At 45.5% G+C, this 21,377-nt stretch overlaps 1 protein-coding gene across 1 annotated transcript in view; it reads right to left on the bottom strand.

The window, feature by feature from the left end:
• DDX49 (DEAD-box helicase 49) overlaps window positions 1-21,377 on the bottom strand; it is a 56,215-nt gene that overhangs the window by 12,308 nt on the left and 22,530 nt on the right. Inside the window, exons 10-12 of the mRNA XM_044285510.1 lie at window positions 13,731-13,805; window positions 12,838-12,926; window positions 12,651-12,722 (exon numbers count right to left, since the gene is read on the bottom strand). Coding sequence (XP_044141445.1) covers window positions 12,651-12,722; window positions 12,838-12,926; window positions 13,731-13,805 — 236 coding nt within the window. The remainder of the gene's footprint in view (window positions 1-12,650; window positions 12,723-12,837; window positions 12,927-13,730; window positions 13,806-21,377) is intronic.

Below are 21,377 nucleotides of genomic sequence, written 5' to 3'. Positions count from 1 at the left end.
TTGAAGCTGCCTTTGGGGTGCTCGGTCCCAGATGGCGGCGGTCAGTAGCAGGCGGAGTCTCTTGGCGGCGGGTGTTCTGCTTTTGCCCACTGCTCCCTCTTTTGCTACGCTGTTGGCTCGGTCTCACCACTGCCTCTTCCTCCGAACTGTGAAAGTCAGTGGCACGACCTTCATTCCATGTGGGGTCTAGGACCTCATCGTCCCCTGCATCGTCTTCCACCCAGTCTTGATCCCTGACCTCCTGTTCAGTCTGCACACTGCAGAAAGACGCAGCAGTTGGCACCTGTGTTTCGTCATCATCAGAGACATGCTGAGGTGGTATTCCCATGTCCTCATCATCAGGAAACATAAGTGGTTGTGCGTCAGTGCATTCTATGTCTTTCACCGCTGGGGAAGGGCTAGGTGGATGCCCTTGGGAAACCCTGCCAGCGGAGTCTTCAAACAGCATAAGAGACTGCTGCATAACTTGAGGCTGAGACAGTTTCCCTGGTATGCATGGGGGTGATGTGACAGACTGATGGGGTTGGTTTTCAGGCGCCATCTGTGCGCTTTCTGCAGAAGACTGGGTGGGAGATAATGTGAACGTGCTGGATCCACTGTCGGCCACCCAATTGACTAATGCCTGTACCTGCTCAGGCCTTACCATCCTTAGAACGGCATTGGGCCCCACCATATATCGCTGTAAATTCTGGCGGCTACTGGGACCTGAGGTAGTTGGTACACTAGGACGTGTGGATGTGGCAGAACGGCCACGTCCTCTCCCAGCACCAGAGGGTCCACTAACACCACCACGACCATGTCCACGTCCGCGTCCCTTACTAGATGTTTTTCTCATTGTTATGGTTCACCACAACAACAAATATATTATTTGGCCCAATGTATTGTATTCAAATTCAGCGGGATATAAATTTGAGGCCTAGTATTTAGGCGCTGGGTGACCGGTATGGATTTAGTGACAGAATTAGACTTGGAAATGCACAGAAGCGTGTGTGTGAAGTTATTCTGAATGACCCAATGTGCACCTTGAATATTATATACCCTTTTTGGGATAGATTTCAAATAGCTCTGATATAGCAGGAACCACTAAATTATGAAATTGCTAAATTGGGAATTGTACTTCAACCCAGAACAAAAAATGTGCTTTGACGGGCACTAAATAACTTTCCCAGCTACAACAGTACAGCGGTAACGAGAGATTTAGAGGGATTTAAATTTGAGGCCTAGTATTTAGGCGCTGGGTGACAGGTATGGGTTTAGTGACAGAATTAGACTTGGAAATACACAGTAGCGGGTGTGTGTGAAGTTATTCTGAATGACCCAATGTGCACCTTCAATATTATATACCCTTTTTGGGATAGATTTCAAATAGCTCTGATATAGCAGGAACCACTAAATTATGAAATTGCTAAATTGGGAATTGTACTTCAACCCAGAACAAAAAATGTGCTTTGACGGACACTAAATATCTTGCCCAGCAACAACAGTACAGCGGTGGGTAACGAGAGATTTAGAGGGATTTAAATTTGAGGCCTAGTATTTAGGCGCTGGGTCACCGGTATGGATTTAGTGACAGAATTAGACTTGGAAATGCACAGAAGCGGTGTGTGTGAAGTTATTCTGAATGACCCTATGTGCACCTTCAATATTATATACCCTTTTAGGGATAGATTTCAAATAGCTCTGATATAGCAGAAACCACTAAATTATGAAATTGCTAAATTGGGAATTGTACTTCAACCCAGAACAAAAAATGTGCTTTGACGGACACTAAATATCTTGCCCAGCAACAACAGTACAGCGGTGGTAACGAGAGATTTAGAGGGATTTAAATTTGAGGCCTAGTATTTAGGCGCTGGGTGACAGGTATGGGTTTAGTGACAGAATTAGACTTGGAAATACACAGTAGCGGGTGTGTGTGAAGTTATTCTGAATGACCCAATGTGCACCTTCAATATTATATACCCTTTTAGGGATAGATTTCAAATAGCTCTGATATAGCAGGAACCACTAAATTATGAAATTGCTAAATTGGGAATTGTACTTCAACCCAGAACAAAAAATGTGCTTTGACGGACACTAAATATCTTGCCCAGCAACAACAGTACAGTGGTGGGTAACGAGAGATTTAGAGGGATTTAAATTTGAGGCCTAGTATTTAGGCGCTGGGTCACCGGTATGGATTTAGTGACAGAATTAGACTTGGAAATGCACAGAAGCGTGTGTGTGAAGTTATTCTGAATGACCCTATGTGCACCTTCAATATTATATACCCTTTTAGGGATAGATTTCAAATAGCTCTGATATAGCAGAAACCACTAAATTATGAAATTGCTAAATTGGGAATTGTACTTCAACCCAGAACAAAAAATGTGCTTTGACGGACACTAAATATCTTGCCCAGCAACAACAGTACAGCGGTGGGTAACGAGAGATTTAGAGGGATTTAAATTTGAGGCCTAGTATTTAGGCGCTGGGTCACCGGTATGGATTTAGTGACAGAATTAGACTTGGAAATGCACAGAAGCGTGTGTGTGAAGTTATTCTGAATGACCCTATGTGCACCTTCAATATTATATACCCTTTTAGGGATAGATTTCAAATAGCTCTGATATAGCAGAAACCACTAAATTATGAAATTGCTAAATTGGGAATTGTACTTCAACCCAGAACAAAAAATGTGCTTTGACGGACACTAAATATCTTGCCCAGCAACAACAGTACAGTGGTGGGTAACGAGAGATTTAGAGGGATTTAAATTTGAGGCCTAGTATTTAGGCGCTGGGTCACCGGTATGGATTTAGTGACAGAATTAGACTTGGAAATGCACAGAAGCGTGTGTGTGAAGTTATTCTGAATGACCCTATGTGCACCTTCAATATTATATACCCTTTTAGGGATAGATTTCAAATAGCTCTGATATAGCAGAAACCACTAAATTATGAAATTGCTAAATTGGGAATTGTACTTCAACCCAGAACAAAAAATGTGCTTTGACGGACACTAAATATCTTGCCCAGCAACAACAGTACAGCGGTGGGTAACGAGAGATTTAGAGGGATTTAAATTTGAGGCCTAGTATTTAGGCGCTGGGTGACAGGTATGGGTTTAGTGACAGAATTAGACTTGGAAATACACAGTAGCGGGTGTGTGTGAAGTTATTCTGAATGACCCAATGTGCACCTTCAATATTATATACCCTTTTTGGGATAGATTTCAAATAGCTCTGATATAGCAGGAACCACTAAATTATGAAATTGCTAAATTGGGAATTGTATTTCAACCCAGAACAAGAAATGTGCTTGAACGGACACTAAATAACTCGCCCAGCTACAGCACTAGGGACAGATTTAGCTGGATATAAATTTGAGGCCTAGTATTTAGGCGCTGGGTGACCGGTATGGATTTAGTGACAGAATTAGACTGGGATATGGCCAAAAAATGAACAGACTATTGCTGGTTAAATGCACTTGGTGTGACAGCTTCACCCTGATGTAGGCTTTAGCCAAAAAACAACCACACCATTGAGGGTTAAATGCACTTGGTGACAGGCGCAGCTTGCCCCTGATTTTGTATATGGCCAAAAAATGAACAGACTATTGCTGGTTAAATGCACTTGGTGTGACAGCTTCACCCTGATGTAGGCTTTAGCCAAAAAACAACCACACCATTGAGGGTTAAATGCACTTGGTGACAGGCGCAGCTTGCCCCTGATTTTGTATATGGCCAAAAAATGAACAGACTATTGCTGGTTAAATGCACTTGGTGTGACAGCTTCACCCTGATGTAGGCTTTAGCCAAAAAACAACCACACCATTGAGGGTTAAATGCACTTGGTGACAGGCGCAGCTTGCCCCTGATTTTGTATATGGCCAAAAAATGAACAGACTATTGCTGGTTAAATGCACTTGGTGTGACAGCTTCACCCTGATGTAGGCTTTAGCCAAAAAACAACCACACCATTGAGGGTTAAATGCACTTGGTCGCAGCTTGTGCTGGCGCACCACAAGACACAAAATGGCCGCCGATCACCCCAGAAAAATGAGACTGACAAACGGTCTGTGCAGCCTAAAAACAGTGAGCAATTGAGGATCAGCAGCTCAATGATCCACAGCTGCAGATCGATCAGTTAATCAAGTCCTTTGGAGGAGTTAATCTGCCTAATCTCGCCCTACTGTCGCAGCCGCAACCTCTCCCTACGCTAATCAGAGCAGAGTGACGGGCGGCGCTATGTGACTCCAGCTTAAATAGAGGCTGGGTCACATGGTGCTCTGGCCAATCACAGCCATGCCAATAGTAGGCATGGCTGTGATGGCCTCTTGGGGCAAGTAGTATGACGCTTGTTGATTGGCTGCTTTGCAGCCTTTCAAAAAGCGCCAAGAAAGCGTCACAAAAGCGCGAAGAAAGCGACGAACACCGAACCCGAACCCGGACTTTTACGAAAATGTCCGGGTTCGGGTCCGTGTCACGGACACCCCAAAATTCGGTACGAACCCGAACTATACAGTTCGAGTTCGCTCATCCCTATTGACAACTGATAATCTCAAACAAAGACAGAAAGAACTCCAGCTAACTCACATATACGGAACACCGTATTGGGATTCACGAAATAACTACCCGACATAAGATTCCCGCGAGACTAAAGGCGAGATTTCAGCAGAGCCGGAAGTAATACAAACATACCGGAGAAAGGTGGAAGCGTGGGACGCCACGCTAACAACCGACTACGGGACGCATACAGTGAACCCATACGGAACGCAGTGAGTAACTCATACAATCGATAGAAATATACGTGGAGCTACGCTATATCTCTATGCTAATACAGGTGGGACTTTAAAAACTTTACTGAACTACCGACTTTGCTTAGGTGATGCACTCGGAGCCTTGAGAAAATTTCGCTAGAGGACTGGTGCATTATACAATGCGAGTTGTTGCTTGAAAGCTATACTATATATCTGTCGCAAGGACTATCCATATAACCATCTGTTTGAAACTGTTAATTTGTAAGGAGCCATATAAATAGCCCTACAAATAGGTCGTTCAACTATAGACGGTGCATTATACAATGCGAGTTGTTGCTTGAAAGCTATACTATACAGACGTGGACAATATTGTTGGTACCCTTTGGTCAATGAAAGAAAAAGTCACAATGGTCACAGAAATAACTTTAATCTGACAAAAGTAATAATAAATTAAAATTCTATAAATGTTAACCAATGAAAGTCAGACATTGTTTTTCAACCATGCTTCAACAGAATTATGTAAAAAAATAAACTCATGAAACAGGCATGGACAAAAATGATGGTACCCCTAGAAAACACAGAACATAATGTGACCAAAGGGACATGTTAATTCAAGGTGTGTCCACTAATTAGCATCACAGGTGTCTACAACCTTGTAATCAGCCATTGGGCCTATATATATGGCTCCAGGTAATCACTGTGTTGTTTGGTGATATGGTGTGTACCACACTCGACATGGACCAGAGGAAGCAAAGGAAAGAGCTGTCTCAAGAGATCAGAAAGAAAATTATAGACAAGCATGTTAAAGGTAAAGGCTATAAGACCATCTCCAAGCAACTAGATGTTCCTGTGAGTACAGTTGCACATATTATTCATAAGTTTAAGATCCATGGGACTGTAGCCAACCTCCCTGGACGTGGCCGCAGGAGGAAAATTGATGACAAATCTAAGAGACGGATAATCCGAATGGTAACAAAAGAGCCTAGAAAGACTTCTAAAGAGATTCAAGGTGAACTTCATGCTCAAGGAACATCAGTGTCAGATCGCACCATCCGTCGTTGTTTGAGCCAAAGTGGACTACATGGGAGACGACCAAGGAGGACACCATTGTTGAAAACGAATCATAAAAAAGCAAGACTGGAATATGCCAAACTACATGTTGACAAGCCACAAAGCTTCTGGGAGAATGTCCTGTGGACAGATGAGACAAAAATCGAAGTTTTTGCCAAGGCACATCAGCTGTATGTTCACAGACGAAAAAATGAAGCATATCAAGAAAAGAACACTGTCCCTACTGTGAAACATGGAGGAGGCTCTGTTATGTTCTGGGGCTGCTTTGCTGCGTCTGGCACAGGGTGTCTTGAATCTGTGCAGGGTACAATGAAATCTCAAGACTATCAAGGAATTCTAGAGAGAAATGTACTAGCCAGTGTCAGAAAGCTTGGTCTCAGTCGCAGGTCATGGGTCTTGCAACAGGACAATGACCCAAAACACACCGCTAAAAACACCCAAGAATGGCTAAGAGGAAAAAATTGGACTATTCTAAAGTGGCCTTCTATGAGCCCTGACCTCAATCCTATTGAGCATCTTTGGAAGGAGCTGAAACATGCAGTCTGGAAAAGGCACCCTTCAAACCGGACACAACTGGAGCAGTTTGCTCATGAGGAGTGGGCCAAAATACCTGCTGAGAGGTGCAGATGTCTCATTGACAGTTACAGGAAGCGTTTGATTGCAGTGATTGCCTCAAAAGGTTGCGCAACAAAATATTAAGTTAGGGGTACCATCATTTTTGTCCATGCCTGTTTCATGAGTTTATTTTTTTACATAATTCTGTTGAAGCATGGTTGAAAAACAATGTCTGACTTTCATTGGTTAACATTTATAGAATTTTAATTTATTATTACTTTTGTCAGATTAAAGTTATTTCTGTGACCATTGTGACTTTTTCTTTCATTGACCAAAGGGTACCAACAATTTTGTCCACGTCTGTATATCTGTCGCAAGGACTATCCATATAACCATCTGCTTGAAACTGTTAATTTGTAAGGAGCCATACAAATAGCCCTACAAATAGGTCGCTCGACCATAGACGGCTGCGATTCATTAGTCCCATCAAACAAGTGGGATACGGATGCAGCGACATATGGTATAGCGAACCTATAGGGCAGCATAGTAACGACTCTTCTTTACTGAAAGCCTCGAATTGAATGTGTGCAGCAGTATATTATTTTTATGTTTTTATATATATATTTTTTTAGAAGTGCACAAAAAACGTATTATTTAATAAAAGTTTTACAAGTTTAAAACTAGGGCTGCAACGATTAATCGATGTAATCGATTATATTCGATAACTGGATTCGTTGTCGACGAATCCAGTTATCGAATAATCGCCGATTCGTTGCTATTCGGGCGGGCGGGCGGTCGCTGCATCTTTATTTTACCATTTTACAATGACGCTCCCGCTCCTGTAACAGCCAGGCAGAGCGGACGGCGGCGTAACGTCACTCACTCACGTGACACGCCTGCTCCGCCTCCTTCATTCATGAAGTGGGCGGAGCAGGCGCGTCACGTGATTGAGTGACGTTACGCCGCCGTCCGCTCTGCCTGGCTGTTACAGGAGCGGGAGCGTCATTGTAAAAAGGTAAAATAAAGATGCAGGCATCGGGGCCGGGGCTGTTAGGGGGAAGGGGGAAGGGGGAATCTGTCTATGGCACTGCTATGGGGAGGGGGGTCTGTGCACTGTTATGAGGAAAGGGATCTGTGCACTGTTATGAGGAAAGGGATCTGTGCACTGTTATGAGGAAAGGGATCTGTGCACTGTTATGCCCATAACAGTGCACAGATCCCCCATAACTACGCCGTGCACAGATCCCCCATAACTACGCCGTCCACAGATCCCCCATAACTACGCCGTCCACAGATCCCCCATAACTACGCCGTCCACAGATCCCCCATAACTACGCCGTCCACAGATCCCCCATAACTACGCCGTCCACAGATCCCCCATAACTACGCCGTCCACAGATCCCCCATAACTACGCCGTCCACAGATCCCCCATAACTACGCCGTCCACAGATCCCCCATAACTACGCCGTCCACAGATCCCCCATAACTACGCCGTCCACAGATCCCCCATAACTACGCCGTCCACAGATCCCCCATAATAGTGTCGTCCACAGATCCCCCATAAGTGTCGTCCACAGATCCCCCATAAGTGTCGTCCACAGATCCCCCATAAGTGTCGTCCACAGATCCCCCATAAGTGTCGTCCACAGATCCCCCATAATAGTGTCGTCCACAGATCCCCCATAATAGTGTCGTCCACAGATCCCCCATAATAGTGTCGTCCACAGATCCCCCATAATAGTGTCGTCCACAGATCCCCCATAATAGTGTCGTCCACAGATCCCCCATAATAGTGTCGTCCACAGATCCCCCATAATAGTGTCGTCCACAGATCCCCCATAATAGTGTCGTCCACAGATCCCCCATAATAGTGTCGTCCACAGATCCCCCATAATAGTGTCGTCCACAGATCCCCCATAATAGTGTCGTCCACAGATACCCCATAATAGTGTCGTCCACAGATCCCCCATAATAGTGTCGTCCACAGATCCCCCATAAGTGTCGTCCACAGATCCCCCATAATAGTGTCGTCCACAGATCCCCCATAATAGTGTCGTCCACAGATCCCCCATAATAGTGTCGTCCACAATTTGTTTTAATATGGCCTTTGAACATAATTTTTCAAGTAAGATCATATAAACCTCACTGTTTGGTAATTTTGTCGTTTTTTCCGATTAATCGATTAATCGTAGAAATTAATCGGCAACTAATCGATTATTCAAATAATCGTTAGCTGCAGCCCTATTTAAAACAATCCTACGTGCATTCCGATTGTTTGAGTGCCGGTTCCATTCAACACATATTTATACAGCACAGAATTAGGGGTGTGTCTTCTTGAACCTGTGCACCAACTGTGACAATTCAGAGTGAGCCATCTGCTTATTACCTATTGTGAACTATTTAATTTATCATGTCTTGTATTGGAAAATGGGAATTTGACATCATTATGTTTACTGTGCACTAAAAATGACATGACATCCTTATTCTGCGGCAATACCAAAATTTGTATGTATATATATATATATATATATATATATATATATATTTTTTTTTTTTTAATAACTTGAAAAAATATATATACAGGTTATATAATTTGCATTGTCAAATTCTGACAGCCATAACTTTTTAAAATTTTGGTCTACAGAGCTGTATGATGGCTTTTTTTTGCGTAACAAGCTGTAGTTTTTATTGGTACCATTTTTGTGGTATCTAAGACTTTTAGATCACTTAAATTTTTGGGGAGCTAAAAAAAAATGGTGTATCACATGTTTTTCATTTTTATTTCTATTATGGCGTTCAAACATTTTTTTGGACACGGTGATACCCAATATGTTTATTTTTTTATTCTTTATATATTTTTATATGTAAAATTTAGGAAAGTGGCATGATTTTCATTTTTATAAAAAAAAAAAATTAACTTTTTTATTTACTGGTAACTTTTTATTTAATAACTAATCAGTCCCCCTTGGGGGCTACAACCTGGGATCTTTTGATCCTTTGTCCTATTCACCCTAATAGAGATCTAGTAGGGTGAATAGGATTCTGACACTGTTCCTGCTGTATCATAAAGCCGACACCCACCACATATGGAGTAGGCTCCCTGCAGCAGCTCACGCTATACAAATGTGGGTCCGTAATGCTGTACATGTACAGCATTATGCGTTAAGGGGTTAATGCTGCAGTATAGAAAGACAATTTTTTTGTTTTCAAATTTTGTAGGAACAGTTTGGGGAAGGCCCTTTATTGTGCCAGCATGACTGTGCCCCAGTGCCCAAAGTGAGGTCCATAAAAAACATGGTTTGAGGATTGAAACTTAATGAAGTTTACAGTCCATCTCAAGAGGATGCACTTATCCCAAAACTGGGGCTAATACGTTAGAAAACAGGAATTTCAAAATGAATGTACCATTAAAATATGTCTATCAAAGGTTTCTTACATAAATATGACCATTAGGGAAACTTAAAGGGAACCTGTCATGTGGATATTTGATTAGAATCTAATTATATACAATCATTAACTACTAAAAAGTGCCTTAGATGTATTCACTTACTGGTGTGACAGATGGTTATCTCATAATATACACACAAAGATGCCACATGCCGTATGCTAATGAGCTGATTCGAGTCCAGCTGTCAGCGAGTCCAGTGTTTTTTTTAATTCAGAGCTATAGCCACTCCCCTACCCACCTGCTGCTGATTCATATGGAAAATAACTGCCAATCAGCAGCAGGTAGGCGGGGAGAGTCAGGAGCTCATGAATATTCAAGACTTGTCATTATCAGCTGGAGCTTTTCAATACAAGATGTTGGCAGATTGACTGGGTCAATTAAAGAAAGTGACCCAACACAAGAGAATCAGTCACTTATTTATGTTGCCCTTAGGCCTCATGCACACGACCGTTGTGTGCATCCGTGGCCGTTGTGCCGTTTTCCGTTTTTTTTCACGGACCCATTGACTTTCAATGGGTCCGTGGAAAAATCGGAAAATGCACCGTTTGGCAGCCGCATCCGTGAGCCGTGTTTCCTGGCCGTGAAAAAAATATGACCTGTCCTATTTTTTTCACGGCCAACGGTTCACGGGCCCATTCAAGTCAATGGGTCCGTGAAAGAACACGGATGCACACAAGATTGGCATCCGTGTCCGTGATCCGTGGCCGTAGGTTTTAGTTTCATACAGACGGATCCGAAGATCCGTCTGCATAAAAGCTTTTTCAGAGCTGAGTTTTCACTTCGTGAAAACTCAGATCCGACAGTATATTCTAACACAGAAGCGTTCCCATGGTGATGGGACGCTTCTAGTTAGAATACACTACAAACTGTGTACAAGACTGCCCCCTGCTGCCTGGCAGCACCCGATCTCTTACAGGGGGATATGATAGTGCGGCACCTGAAGGGGTTAATTGTACTATCATATCCCCCTGTAAGAGATCAGGGCTGCCAGGCAGCAGGGGGCAGACCCCCCCCCCCCCCCCCCTCCCCAGTTTGAATATCATTGTGCGGCCCCCCCCTCCCCTGTTGTTAACTCGTTGGTGGCCAGTGTGCGCACCCCCCTCCCTCCCTCCCTCTATTGTTTTAATACATTGGGGCCAGTGTGCGCGCGCCCCCCCAACCCCCCCCTCCCTCCCTCTATTGTTTTAATACATTGGGGCCAGTGTGCGCACCCCCCCAACCCCCCCCCCCCCCTCCCTCTATTGTAATAATAGCATTGGGGCCAGTGTGCGCACCCCCCCAATCCCCCCCCCCCCCTCCCTCCCTCTATTGTAATAATAGCATTGGGGCCAGTGTGCGCACCCCCCCCCCCCCCCCCGATCATCGGTGGCAGCGGAGTAGAAGATTTTCATACTTACCTGGCTGCTGGCTGCTGCGATGTCTGCGTCCGGCCGGGAGCTCCTCCTACTGGTAAGTGACAGCAATGCGCCGCACAGACCTGTCACTTACCAGTAGGAGGAGCTCCCGGCCGGACACAGAGATCGCAGCAGCCAGCAGCCAGGTAAGTATGAATCTTCTACACCGATGATCGGGGGGGGGGGGGGGGGGCACACTGGCCCCAATGCTATTATTACAATAGAGGGAGGGAGGGGGGGGGGGGGTTGGGGGGGCGCGCACACTGGCCCCAATGCTATTATTACAATAGAGGGAGGGAGGGAGGGGGGTGCGCACACTGGCCACCAACGAGTTAACAACAGGGGAGGGGGGGCCCACTGGCCACCAATGAGTTAAAAACAGGGGGGGGGGGGGTCTGCCCCCTGCTGCCTGGCAGCACCTGCCAGGCAGCAGGGGACAGTCATGTACACAGTTTTTTTGTATATTCTAACCTGAAGCGTCTCCATCACCATGGGAACGCCTCTGTGTTAGAATATACTGTCGGAAATGAGTTTCACGATGTAGCTCATATCCGACAGTATATTCTAACATAGAGGCGTTCCCATGGTGATGGGGACGCTACAAGTTAAAATATACCATCGGATTGGAGAAAAATCCAATCCGATGGTATAACAGAACTCCAGACTTTACATTGAAAGTCAATGGGGACGGATCCGTTTGAAATGGCACCATATTGTGTCAACATCAAACGGATCCGTCCCCATTGACTTGCATTGTAATTCAGGACGGATCCGTTTGGCTCCGCACGGCCAGGCGGACACCAAAACGACTTTTTTTTCATGTCCGTGGATCCTCCAAAAATCAAGGAAGACCCACGGACGGAAAAACGGTCACGGATCACGGACCAACGGAACCCCGTTTTGCGGACCGTGAAAAAAAACGTCCGTGTGCATGAGGCCTTAGTTAGGACACCATAAAACTGGTGACAGGTTCCCTGGAAATACAAATTTTTGTGGCACTCTGAGCTGTTAAAAAAGAAGCAACATGAAAGACCCTTAATTAGCTTTTTAATATCTTCCTCTGATTTCACAATGAAAAATTACAAATATAAAATTGGCATAAACAGTCTAAAAAAAGATGCAAAAAAAAAAAAAAAAAAAAGAGAAAGCCAGTATTGGTTTCAAATGCTCATGTACTTGAAAAAAGCAAAACCATAATTGTACGTCCACAGCAGACTGCAGAAAATTCCACACGTGTTATGTGCAGATTTGTTATGGATTTCACCCTATCGCAATCCAAAGATTAAAAAATCTACAGCATATACATATCGTGTGGACAATCCCTACCAGAAGAAAAATGGCCTAGTCTTGCATTGGTTAAACATATAAAAGAACACAGTTAATGTATCACAGACTGGACAGCAATTGAGCCCATGACAATATTTCATCTGGTCGTTCCTTACCTTCCCTTCTAAAATGAGTTGTTTCCGCTTGTTTATTTCCTTCTTTTCATCAAAGTCTGTACATTCCAGTTTCTAGAAGCAAGAGAGAATGCATGTCACTAGTCACTGTGACACCAAGTGTTAGCAATTGGTAACTACTGTACATTTCAGCATCTTCTAGTATCCGGAAGGAAGAGAGTGTACTTACAATGTCACATTCCCGCCTGGTGACATTCACTTGGGTGAGGATTTTCAGGACTTCACTTTCTTTCACCATATAGTCTTGCAGCTTCATATCTGCCCATTGAGAAATAAAGAATTATTAAATTGAAGCTTTACTTTCACACATCTTCCGAGAGGTCGTCCATGACCTAGATCCCAAATATTTCAAGGATCATAACAGCATTCAACCTTTAGCTGGGAGATACATGGATCTATGGCCAAATATACCAATAAAAGGTATAAAATGCAGGTTGGATGTGGACCAAAAATACGTTTGTGTGCATGAGACCTAAATCATTAATCAACAAAGCACAGCCCTATTGAACACCCCCTTTATAAGTCTACTTATTTATATCGTCATTGAGTCAGGTACATTAATTTAATACTGGAACAAATGGAGTGTGTTAAAGATATTGTAAAGTCCTTAAAGGGGTTGACCGGGATTTTAATATTGATGACCTATCCCCAGAAGAGGTCATTAATATAAGATCTGCAGGGGTCCGACACCCAGCAACCCCGCCAATCGGCTGGTTGAAGAGTAGGCCACGCTCCATGCGAGCACAGCCTTCCTTTCATTGTTTACCTGCTCACCAATGACATTGCAGCGGTGAGCAAATGGGACGGCTTGTAATTACACCTGCTCACTGCTGCAATGTTGATGGCAAGCAGATAAACAATGAAGAGAAGGCAGCGCTCACATGGAGAGCGGCCTTCTCTTCAAACCGCTGATTGGCCGGGGTGCTGGGTGTCTAACCCCCGCTGAACTAATATTGATAAGGATCGGTCATCAGTATTAAAATCCTGGGAAACCCTATTAATTTCCTGGTGAAAAAACAACATGTGAATTTTTTTTTAAATTACAAATAACCAGACACTCACTGATCTTTTCTTCTATAGCATGCACCAGATGAATGTCATACTGAGTCACCAATGTTATTGCCATGCCATGGCGCCCTAAAAAGACAAAAAAAAAAAGTAATGAGAACAAAAACTAAAGAAATCAAACGATGATATCAATGGGACATCCATTTATACATTTCTTCTGACATTACAGAGATTACATAGATCACAGTGCAGTAACTCTCAAACTAATGCTCTTCAGTGCAAATGACTTTAAACTAGGACAAATGACTTTAAACTAGGATCTCACATCTCTCTCTAGACACCACAGACTAGCAAGGGCCCTTGGTTTAAAATGCTGCTCTAGTTTTATAACTGCGAGCTAAGTGGCAGTTTTAACGATGGCAGAAGTCATATGTGAACAAATAGCCAGGAATTAAAACTTTTTAAAACTTGCTCCATATGTGGCAAAGGCAAAAAAACATAAAAAAGGTTACAAAGAAAAGTGTGCATACAAAAAATCTAAAGAAAAGGACAGATAAAACTATTAGAAATAATGCAATGTAAAATAGAAAAATGTATTGCACTGCTTTCCATGAATGAAATACAAATAAAAAGAAAACACAAACTACAGCCAAATACCTTTCTTGCATAAAATATTCCTTAGGCCTTGGGGTCAAACAAAGGCAATGTGAGGAGACAATACTCATGAAGATAACCCCAGTCCCTGTTCCACATTAGGCGTTTTAAGAGCATCTCATGGTCTGGTGGACTACAGTCATCTATGTATCATACAGACGCTCAACCCTATGAATGGCCACCGTATAAACACTACATTTTCCTTGCTATATCCATAGGAGGGGAAATGTAAAGTCAGATAAGGGTTTTCCTATTGTTTAGGGTGCTAGAAGTCAGACCATGTTGAGATCAGATGATTGCCACAGTGGCTACAATAGGAAAGGGGTTGTCTCTGTTGAGGTAATCTCTAGGACAATGTTTCACCAACCTATGGCTCTCCAGCAGTTGCAAAACGACAACTGCAATTGTGCCCCGATATAGCCTATGGCAAGATTGGAGTTGTTTTTCAACCACTGGAGAGCCACAGGTTGGAGATTCACTGCTGTAGGATATCCTAAAAGACCCATAGTGGGGCCATAATCTACAGTAAAATAGTATACTGAGCTAAGCAAGTACAATATCCCTGCTGAGAGTACTTAGGCTACTACATTCGCGTTTTGTGCGGATCCGTTCAGATAATACAACCGTCTGCATCCGTTCAGAACGGAACCGTTTGTATTATCTGTAACATAGCCAAGACGGATCAGTCTTCAACACCATTGAAAGTCAGTGGGGGACGGATACGTTTTCTATTGTGTCAGTTTGGCACAGTTTCATCAGACGGAACGGAGGCAAACTGATGCGTTCTGTGCGGATCCTTTTCCATTCAGAATGCATTAGAATGCAAATTGATCCGTTTTGGACCGCTTTTGAGAGCCCTGAACGGATCTCACAAACGGAAAGCCAAAACGCAAGTGTGAAAGTAGCCTTACAAGAAAGGAAAGAGCCAAGTAATTTGTACAATGGCCACACCTATATGACCAAGCAGATAAACACAATGCACAAAGTCATGATAGTGTCAAATCACATCTTTATTAAATCATCAATCTGAATAAACCGCACAATACAAAAATAGATAAAAGCAGATGGACATCTATATATAGCTTCATTCACACGACAGTCAGTGTTTTGCGGTCCGCAAGTTACAGAACCGCAAAACATGGATGCCAGCTGTGTGCGTTCTGCATTTTGCGAACCGCACATGACCGGCGCTATATAGAAAATATCTTTTCTTATCCGAGACTGTGGACAAGAATAGGACAGGCTCTATATTGTTGCGGGGCCGCGGAATGGAACAAACGCAGACAGCACACTGTGTGCTGCCTGCATCTTTTGCGGTCCCATTGAAATAAATAGGTGTGGAAAGGATGCAGACCCATTCATATGGTCGTGAGAATGTACCCTAAAAATGTCAGCAATGTCGAACACTGGACAATAACATACAGCGTGCGTCATATGACTAACCACTTTTTCAGGCAACATAATAATATAGCACTAAGTAAATATACATTAGGCATGCATTCAAATTATAGCAAAGGCATATCAACCAAACAAGACAAGACAGGAGTCCTAAAAAAAACAAAAAAAATAACACTTTTCTTAAATGCTTCCTCAAAGGGGGTGGGGGGGGGGGAAATCAGATTAGACAGATCCCACATCTCTCTCTGAAGTCTGATGAACACTGCCTCATTTTGAACTCGCACCCTTCAGGCCTTGGATAAGACACCACAGACTAGTAAGGGCCCTTGGTTTAAAATGCTGCTCTAGTTTTATAACTGCGAGCTAAGTGGCAGTTTTAACGATGGCAGAAGTCATATGTGAACAAATAGCCAGGAATTAAAACTTTTTTGCCTTTTAAGGCTTATTCACATTTCAGTATTTTGTCAGCGATTTCAAATCAGTGATTGTGAGCAAAAACCAGGAGTGGATACTCCACAGAGATCAGGTATAAAGGGAAAGATCTGCACCTGTTCTGTGTTTACAGCCGCACCCACACACAAACATTTTATATAATTTTTGCCCTATAAGACCCACCTAGGTTTTAGAGAAGGAAAATAAAAAAAATTAAAAAAAAAGTCGCATGCTGCATTCATCGCTCCCGTTCCTCCTGTACTGTTAAGTGCTTCCGTAATGGAAGTGGATTAGTATTCGCCCCATATGATACACTGACATTTTTCTCCACTTTGGGGGGAAAAAAGTGCATCTTATAGGGCGATATATATATGTGCAATCTCTTGTACTACTCCTAGATAAGTACAGTTTCATAATATTAGAAGATAAATAAGGCTTGCTGCAAAGCAGGGGTAGCACAACGAACAGCTGATGAAGCCATTCATACTTTTTTAGGTAAACGTGTATTGGACCTGTCAAAAATTGGATTTTTTGTACTCACCGTAAAATCCTTTTCTCGTAGTAGGCATTGGGGGACACAGCACCATGGGTATATGTCCAACTACCACTAGGAGGCACTAGACACAAAAAGTGTTGGCTCCTCCCAGGTGGGCTATACCCTCTCCACAGGCACGAGGCTATTCAGTTTGTACCAAAAGCAGTAGGAGAGAGAAGAAAAGCAAGGAACCAACAACTCCCGTACCGGGAAAGATCAAGAGACCAGCCCGGAGAAGCGGAAGAAAAAACATAGGGAGGGATCTGTGTCCCCCAATGCCTACTACGAGAAAAGGATTTTACGGTGAGTACAAAAAATCCAATTTTCTCGTGCATGGCATTGGGGGACACAGCACCATGGGACGTCCCAAAGCAGTCCCTGAGGGAGGGAAAAGAAGAGACGCGCCACCGGTTGGGCATACAGGTGCAGGAGAACCATGTGACCCAACGGGAAAAAACACGAGATGGGCAAGAGGTTCCATAACAAGGAAGAAACCTCAGAAGAAGCAGGGAAGACTGCCAGCACCCCAGGACAAATGACTGGAAGAAAATCCCAAATGCAAGAAGGTGGCAAAAGGAAACAGAGCGCAGCCAAGGGCTGGAGAAAAAATTAGGACAGCACCGCGTGGTGAAACTACCCAACGCTCTACATTGTTCCAGACCCAAAAAACCTGTGGCCATCCCCTGAAAGGCCAGGGGAGAAAAGAAACAGGGAAGCACTGAAAACCAAACGAGTGGGGGAGCCATAGCAAGGCTCACATGTGAAGGGAGGGGACTCCCCTCACCGCAAGGCCAGGAAAGAAGCTAAGCGCCCCATGTAAAGGTGAAAACCCAAGGCTGCTAGAGGAAACCGCCAACCCTGGAGAAGGAGGGGGTTGTAGGTAAAAAACCAGGAAAAGAACGATAGCTCCTGCGTCCCCAAAAACAGGAGACGAGGCGCAAGCCTCCGAAAACAAGATATCACCGTGAAGCGTAAGACCAGAGGAAACACTGGGCATGTGAAGTATCATGGAAAAAAGAAGCCAGATACAGGCCAGGCAACCTCGGCAGGACACACTGGACTGAGAGACATGGGAGTAGAAGGAGAGCACTCCAAAAAAACCTAAAGAGGAAAGGTCCTACAACAGGAGGAGGTCCCTCCCGAAGGAGACCATACGGTGGAACTGCAAACCGCAGCACTAAACCACTCAATACCAGGTACTTGACGTGGGAGGCTGGAAAAAGAGACACAAATCCCAAGAGGACCTCAAATGAACAGGGACAGGGACTCCAGAAAGGAGTACCCAGTATGGGCTCACAAGGAACCAGAAGCTGAACCACCAGAAGACAACGCAAGCCAGAATATCCAGGAAAGGCGAAAAGAAACCACCATAGGGGAAGGGGCATTGGCCATGGACAACTAGCCGTACCAAGAATATTGACCAGCAAACCTTAAACATTGTCCCAGAGAGGGCAAGTACAGCAGCTCGGGATGTACCACAAAACGACAGACATCCATATGCATAAGGAATGCAGAAGTCGCCATGAAAAAACCGGGGTAGCCTACATAGAAATGTAGAAACCAGCTGCGACCGGCATACAGAAAACTTCCAGGGGGGAGAAAGCACCAGACAGGTGCAGACGACGGCAAGGTCCAAGAGGACTGCCCCTCCGCCATGTAGCACAACTAAGCAGAAAATACAAGGGAATACCGAAAACACCTGGACCCAAAAGGAACTACGGGGCCCTGTCCGATACCAGAGCAATCAGCTGAAAATTCAGACAGGTGTGTGTGGCGCTCAGAGGTCCTGTCCTTGACCCATCAGGGAGGACGTCCAGCAATGATAAAAGCCGTGGACCCAGAAGGATTCCGTGTGGCGGACATCCAGCGATGACAGAAAACCGCAGCCGCGGCCGATGCCACCAGCTACGTGTCCAAACAAGGTAGAAGATCCAGTGGAGATCCTTGTACTTCACCAGGAATGGGCCGCTCAGCAATTAGGAAACAACGCGAGTACTCCCCTATAACATGGGGTAACGCGGAGCACAGCATACCGTAGTACCGTAAAGAGAAGGCAAGAGCAACTACAGCACGAAGGCCAACAACCACCTGGCCACGGAGTAGGGAGCGTGGTTGAATGAGGACCACCCGCCGGATCAGACAGATCAGTCATATACTGGAGCTACCAGAAGTAGCAGTAGACCGACAAGGTGGGGGTTGGGCTGGCCCACACCTGCCAGACATGGAAACCATGCACACGCTGAACGAAGGGGGCCTGGTGCAGACAGTGCCTTGAGAGGTAGAAGGAGACCAATGAGCGCGACAGTAAAGGAGTGTCAGATGTATGGAAGAACCAAATGGATGGAACCAACATCCGCAGCACAGATTAGAACCCGTGGGCAGAAAACACCCAGTGATACAGAAACTGTCTGAGCTACAGACCGCACCACAGGGCCCAGCGCTTGGGGTACTACAAACACACGCCTAAAATATGGGCAAAGTGGCTGCATGTTGCCAACTAAGGAGAGTGGAAACATAGCCACAGCATCTGGGAATGAGACAGCATACGGAGGGTACAGGTACACAACCTGTAAAGTAGAAATATGGCTGTGTTAGAGGAACTACATTTAAGATCGAAGCAATGTGGCCGCATGGTGCACCCTAGACCCAGAGAGGTGCAACAGCAACCGCGTTAACAATGGAACCCAGTAGGGCCGCACGGTACCACAAAGAACAAGACAGGTGCACACCACAATCAGGTAGGTGCAATGGCAACAGAAACAGGGCCGCATAGCACACCCTAGAAGCCAGACAGGTTGAACGGCTGCAGCATCGGAGACGGTTCAGGGACTCTACCCATGAAGGGAGTAAGATGGCCGTTTGGTGCACACTATGATGAGGTAGGTGCAATGGCCACGGCAATAGGAGGAGGCCTCAATATCTCGTCCTGTAAGGAGAGAAAATGCCACATGGAACACCATAAAGCCGGACAGGAGGAACGGCTACCGCATCCGGAGATGGCTCAGGTACTCCACCTGTTAAGGGATCAAGGCGGCAGGGAACAGACAGGTAACTGAACCGGACAGGGGCAATTCTACGGCAATTGAAAGTGGCCTCTATATTCCGCCCGTAGGGAGAAATGTTGCCGCATGGAACACAACAGAGCCCGCCAGAGGTATCGGCTACAGCACCGGTGATGGCGTAGGTACTCTACCTGTGAAGGAAGCAAATTGGCTGGGAACAGACAGGCGCAATTGCAGCGGCAATTAAAGGCAGCCTGTATATCTCGCCAGGAAGGGAGAAATAGTGTCGCATGGAACACCATAGCGCCAAGCCAGGGGAATCGGCTACAGCATCAGGAGATGGTGTAGGTACTCCACCTATGACAGGAGCAAAGTGGCTGGGAACAGACAGGTGCAATTGCAACAGCAATTAAAGCGGCCTGTATATCTCACCCGGAAGGGAGAAATAGTGCTGTATGGAACACCATAGAGCCAGCCAGGAGTAATGGCTCCTGTAGGTACACTACCTAAGAAAAGGGGCAAGGCGGCTGTACAATTGCTCTGAACTCACCAACCTACAGGAGGCGATAGCCGAGCTAACCGCTTGCCCAGAACAGGAACTCCCTGTAATGAGGTAGAGTGGCGAACACCAACACCAGGATGGGAACCCCACGGAAACACTCTCAAATGTGTAGAGGATAACCCCTGGTATAGGGGAACCAGGAAGGCTTGTCAGGGACAGCCTATGGCAGTGGTGCAGGAACCCCCCTGTTAAGGAGAAGGCGTACGTATCAGACACCGGGTAGGTGACTCAGTATGCTAAACACGGGGACGGCTGCCTTACCTGTGCGGTCAGGGGAGCACCATCCGAAAATCCACTAGAGGGGATACCAACCCTGTTTAGGTAGGAGAGGTTCCTCCGTGCACGTAGTCTTGACCTCCCAGAGGGCTTCTATATGGAGGAAGACCGCCTGATGCTCTGTTCCGAGGGAATCGGTGCAGAGGTGTCCCCAGAGGCAACGGATGGGGTGACAGGAAGGATTCGTCACCAGCCTCAGGCCTGTCCTGGGGGGGATCCGAGGATGCCGAGGAGGGGTGGGACCCCGTTGAGACCACCCGAGGGTGTACTGTGAGCTACCCCTCGCCGAACCCGGGTGCAGGTACCCCTAACTGAGCATGCCCCATCTGCAGGGAGGACCCTGGGAGGGCAGAGGTGGCCGCAATTTGGGTTGGTAGCGTTCCAGCGACACTGCCAGGGAGAGTCGGCCAAGGTTCCCATGGCATTGACACGGAGGGACCCATTCATGGGGAACTTACACAAAAAGATTGTTCAGGGAAAACAATGGGATCTGGGAAGAGGTACTGCACACCAGCAGGGACAGGATGACCACATGGCAGCCATTGTAGACAGCGGACGCACGTGAAAACACGTGGCGACCGAGGAGCTGTTGGGAGAAGAGATGCTCAAAAAGCAGCCAGCAGAGGCTGTCTATCCTGACCCGGACGCAGTGTTCCCCCAAAGAGGTGCAGCAGCAGCTGTTCCCCAAAAAAGAGGTGGTCAGTAGGGCTGCAGGGGACATGAAGCAATCGAGGGGTTAACCACCCCCTCCAACAGAAAAAAACATGTTAGCCCAGGAAAGGGTGAGGAGATAGCTCCTCCCGAGGGCCGGGCGGGGCTCAGAAAAGCCCGGGAAGCAAGGG

The sequence above is a fragment of the Bufo gargarizans genome, chromosome 1 (genome assembly GCF_014858855.1).
Source record: "Bufo gargarizans isolate SCDJY-AF-19 chromosome 1, ASM1485885v1, whole genome shotgun sequence".
NCBI lineage: Eukaryota > Metazoa > Chordata > Amphibia > Anura > Bufonidae > Bufo > Bufo gargarizans.
The sequence above is the reverse complement of the archived record's forward strand: the minus strand, read 5'-3'. Positions and strand labels throughout refer to the sequence as shown.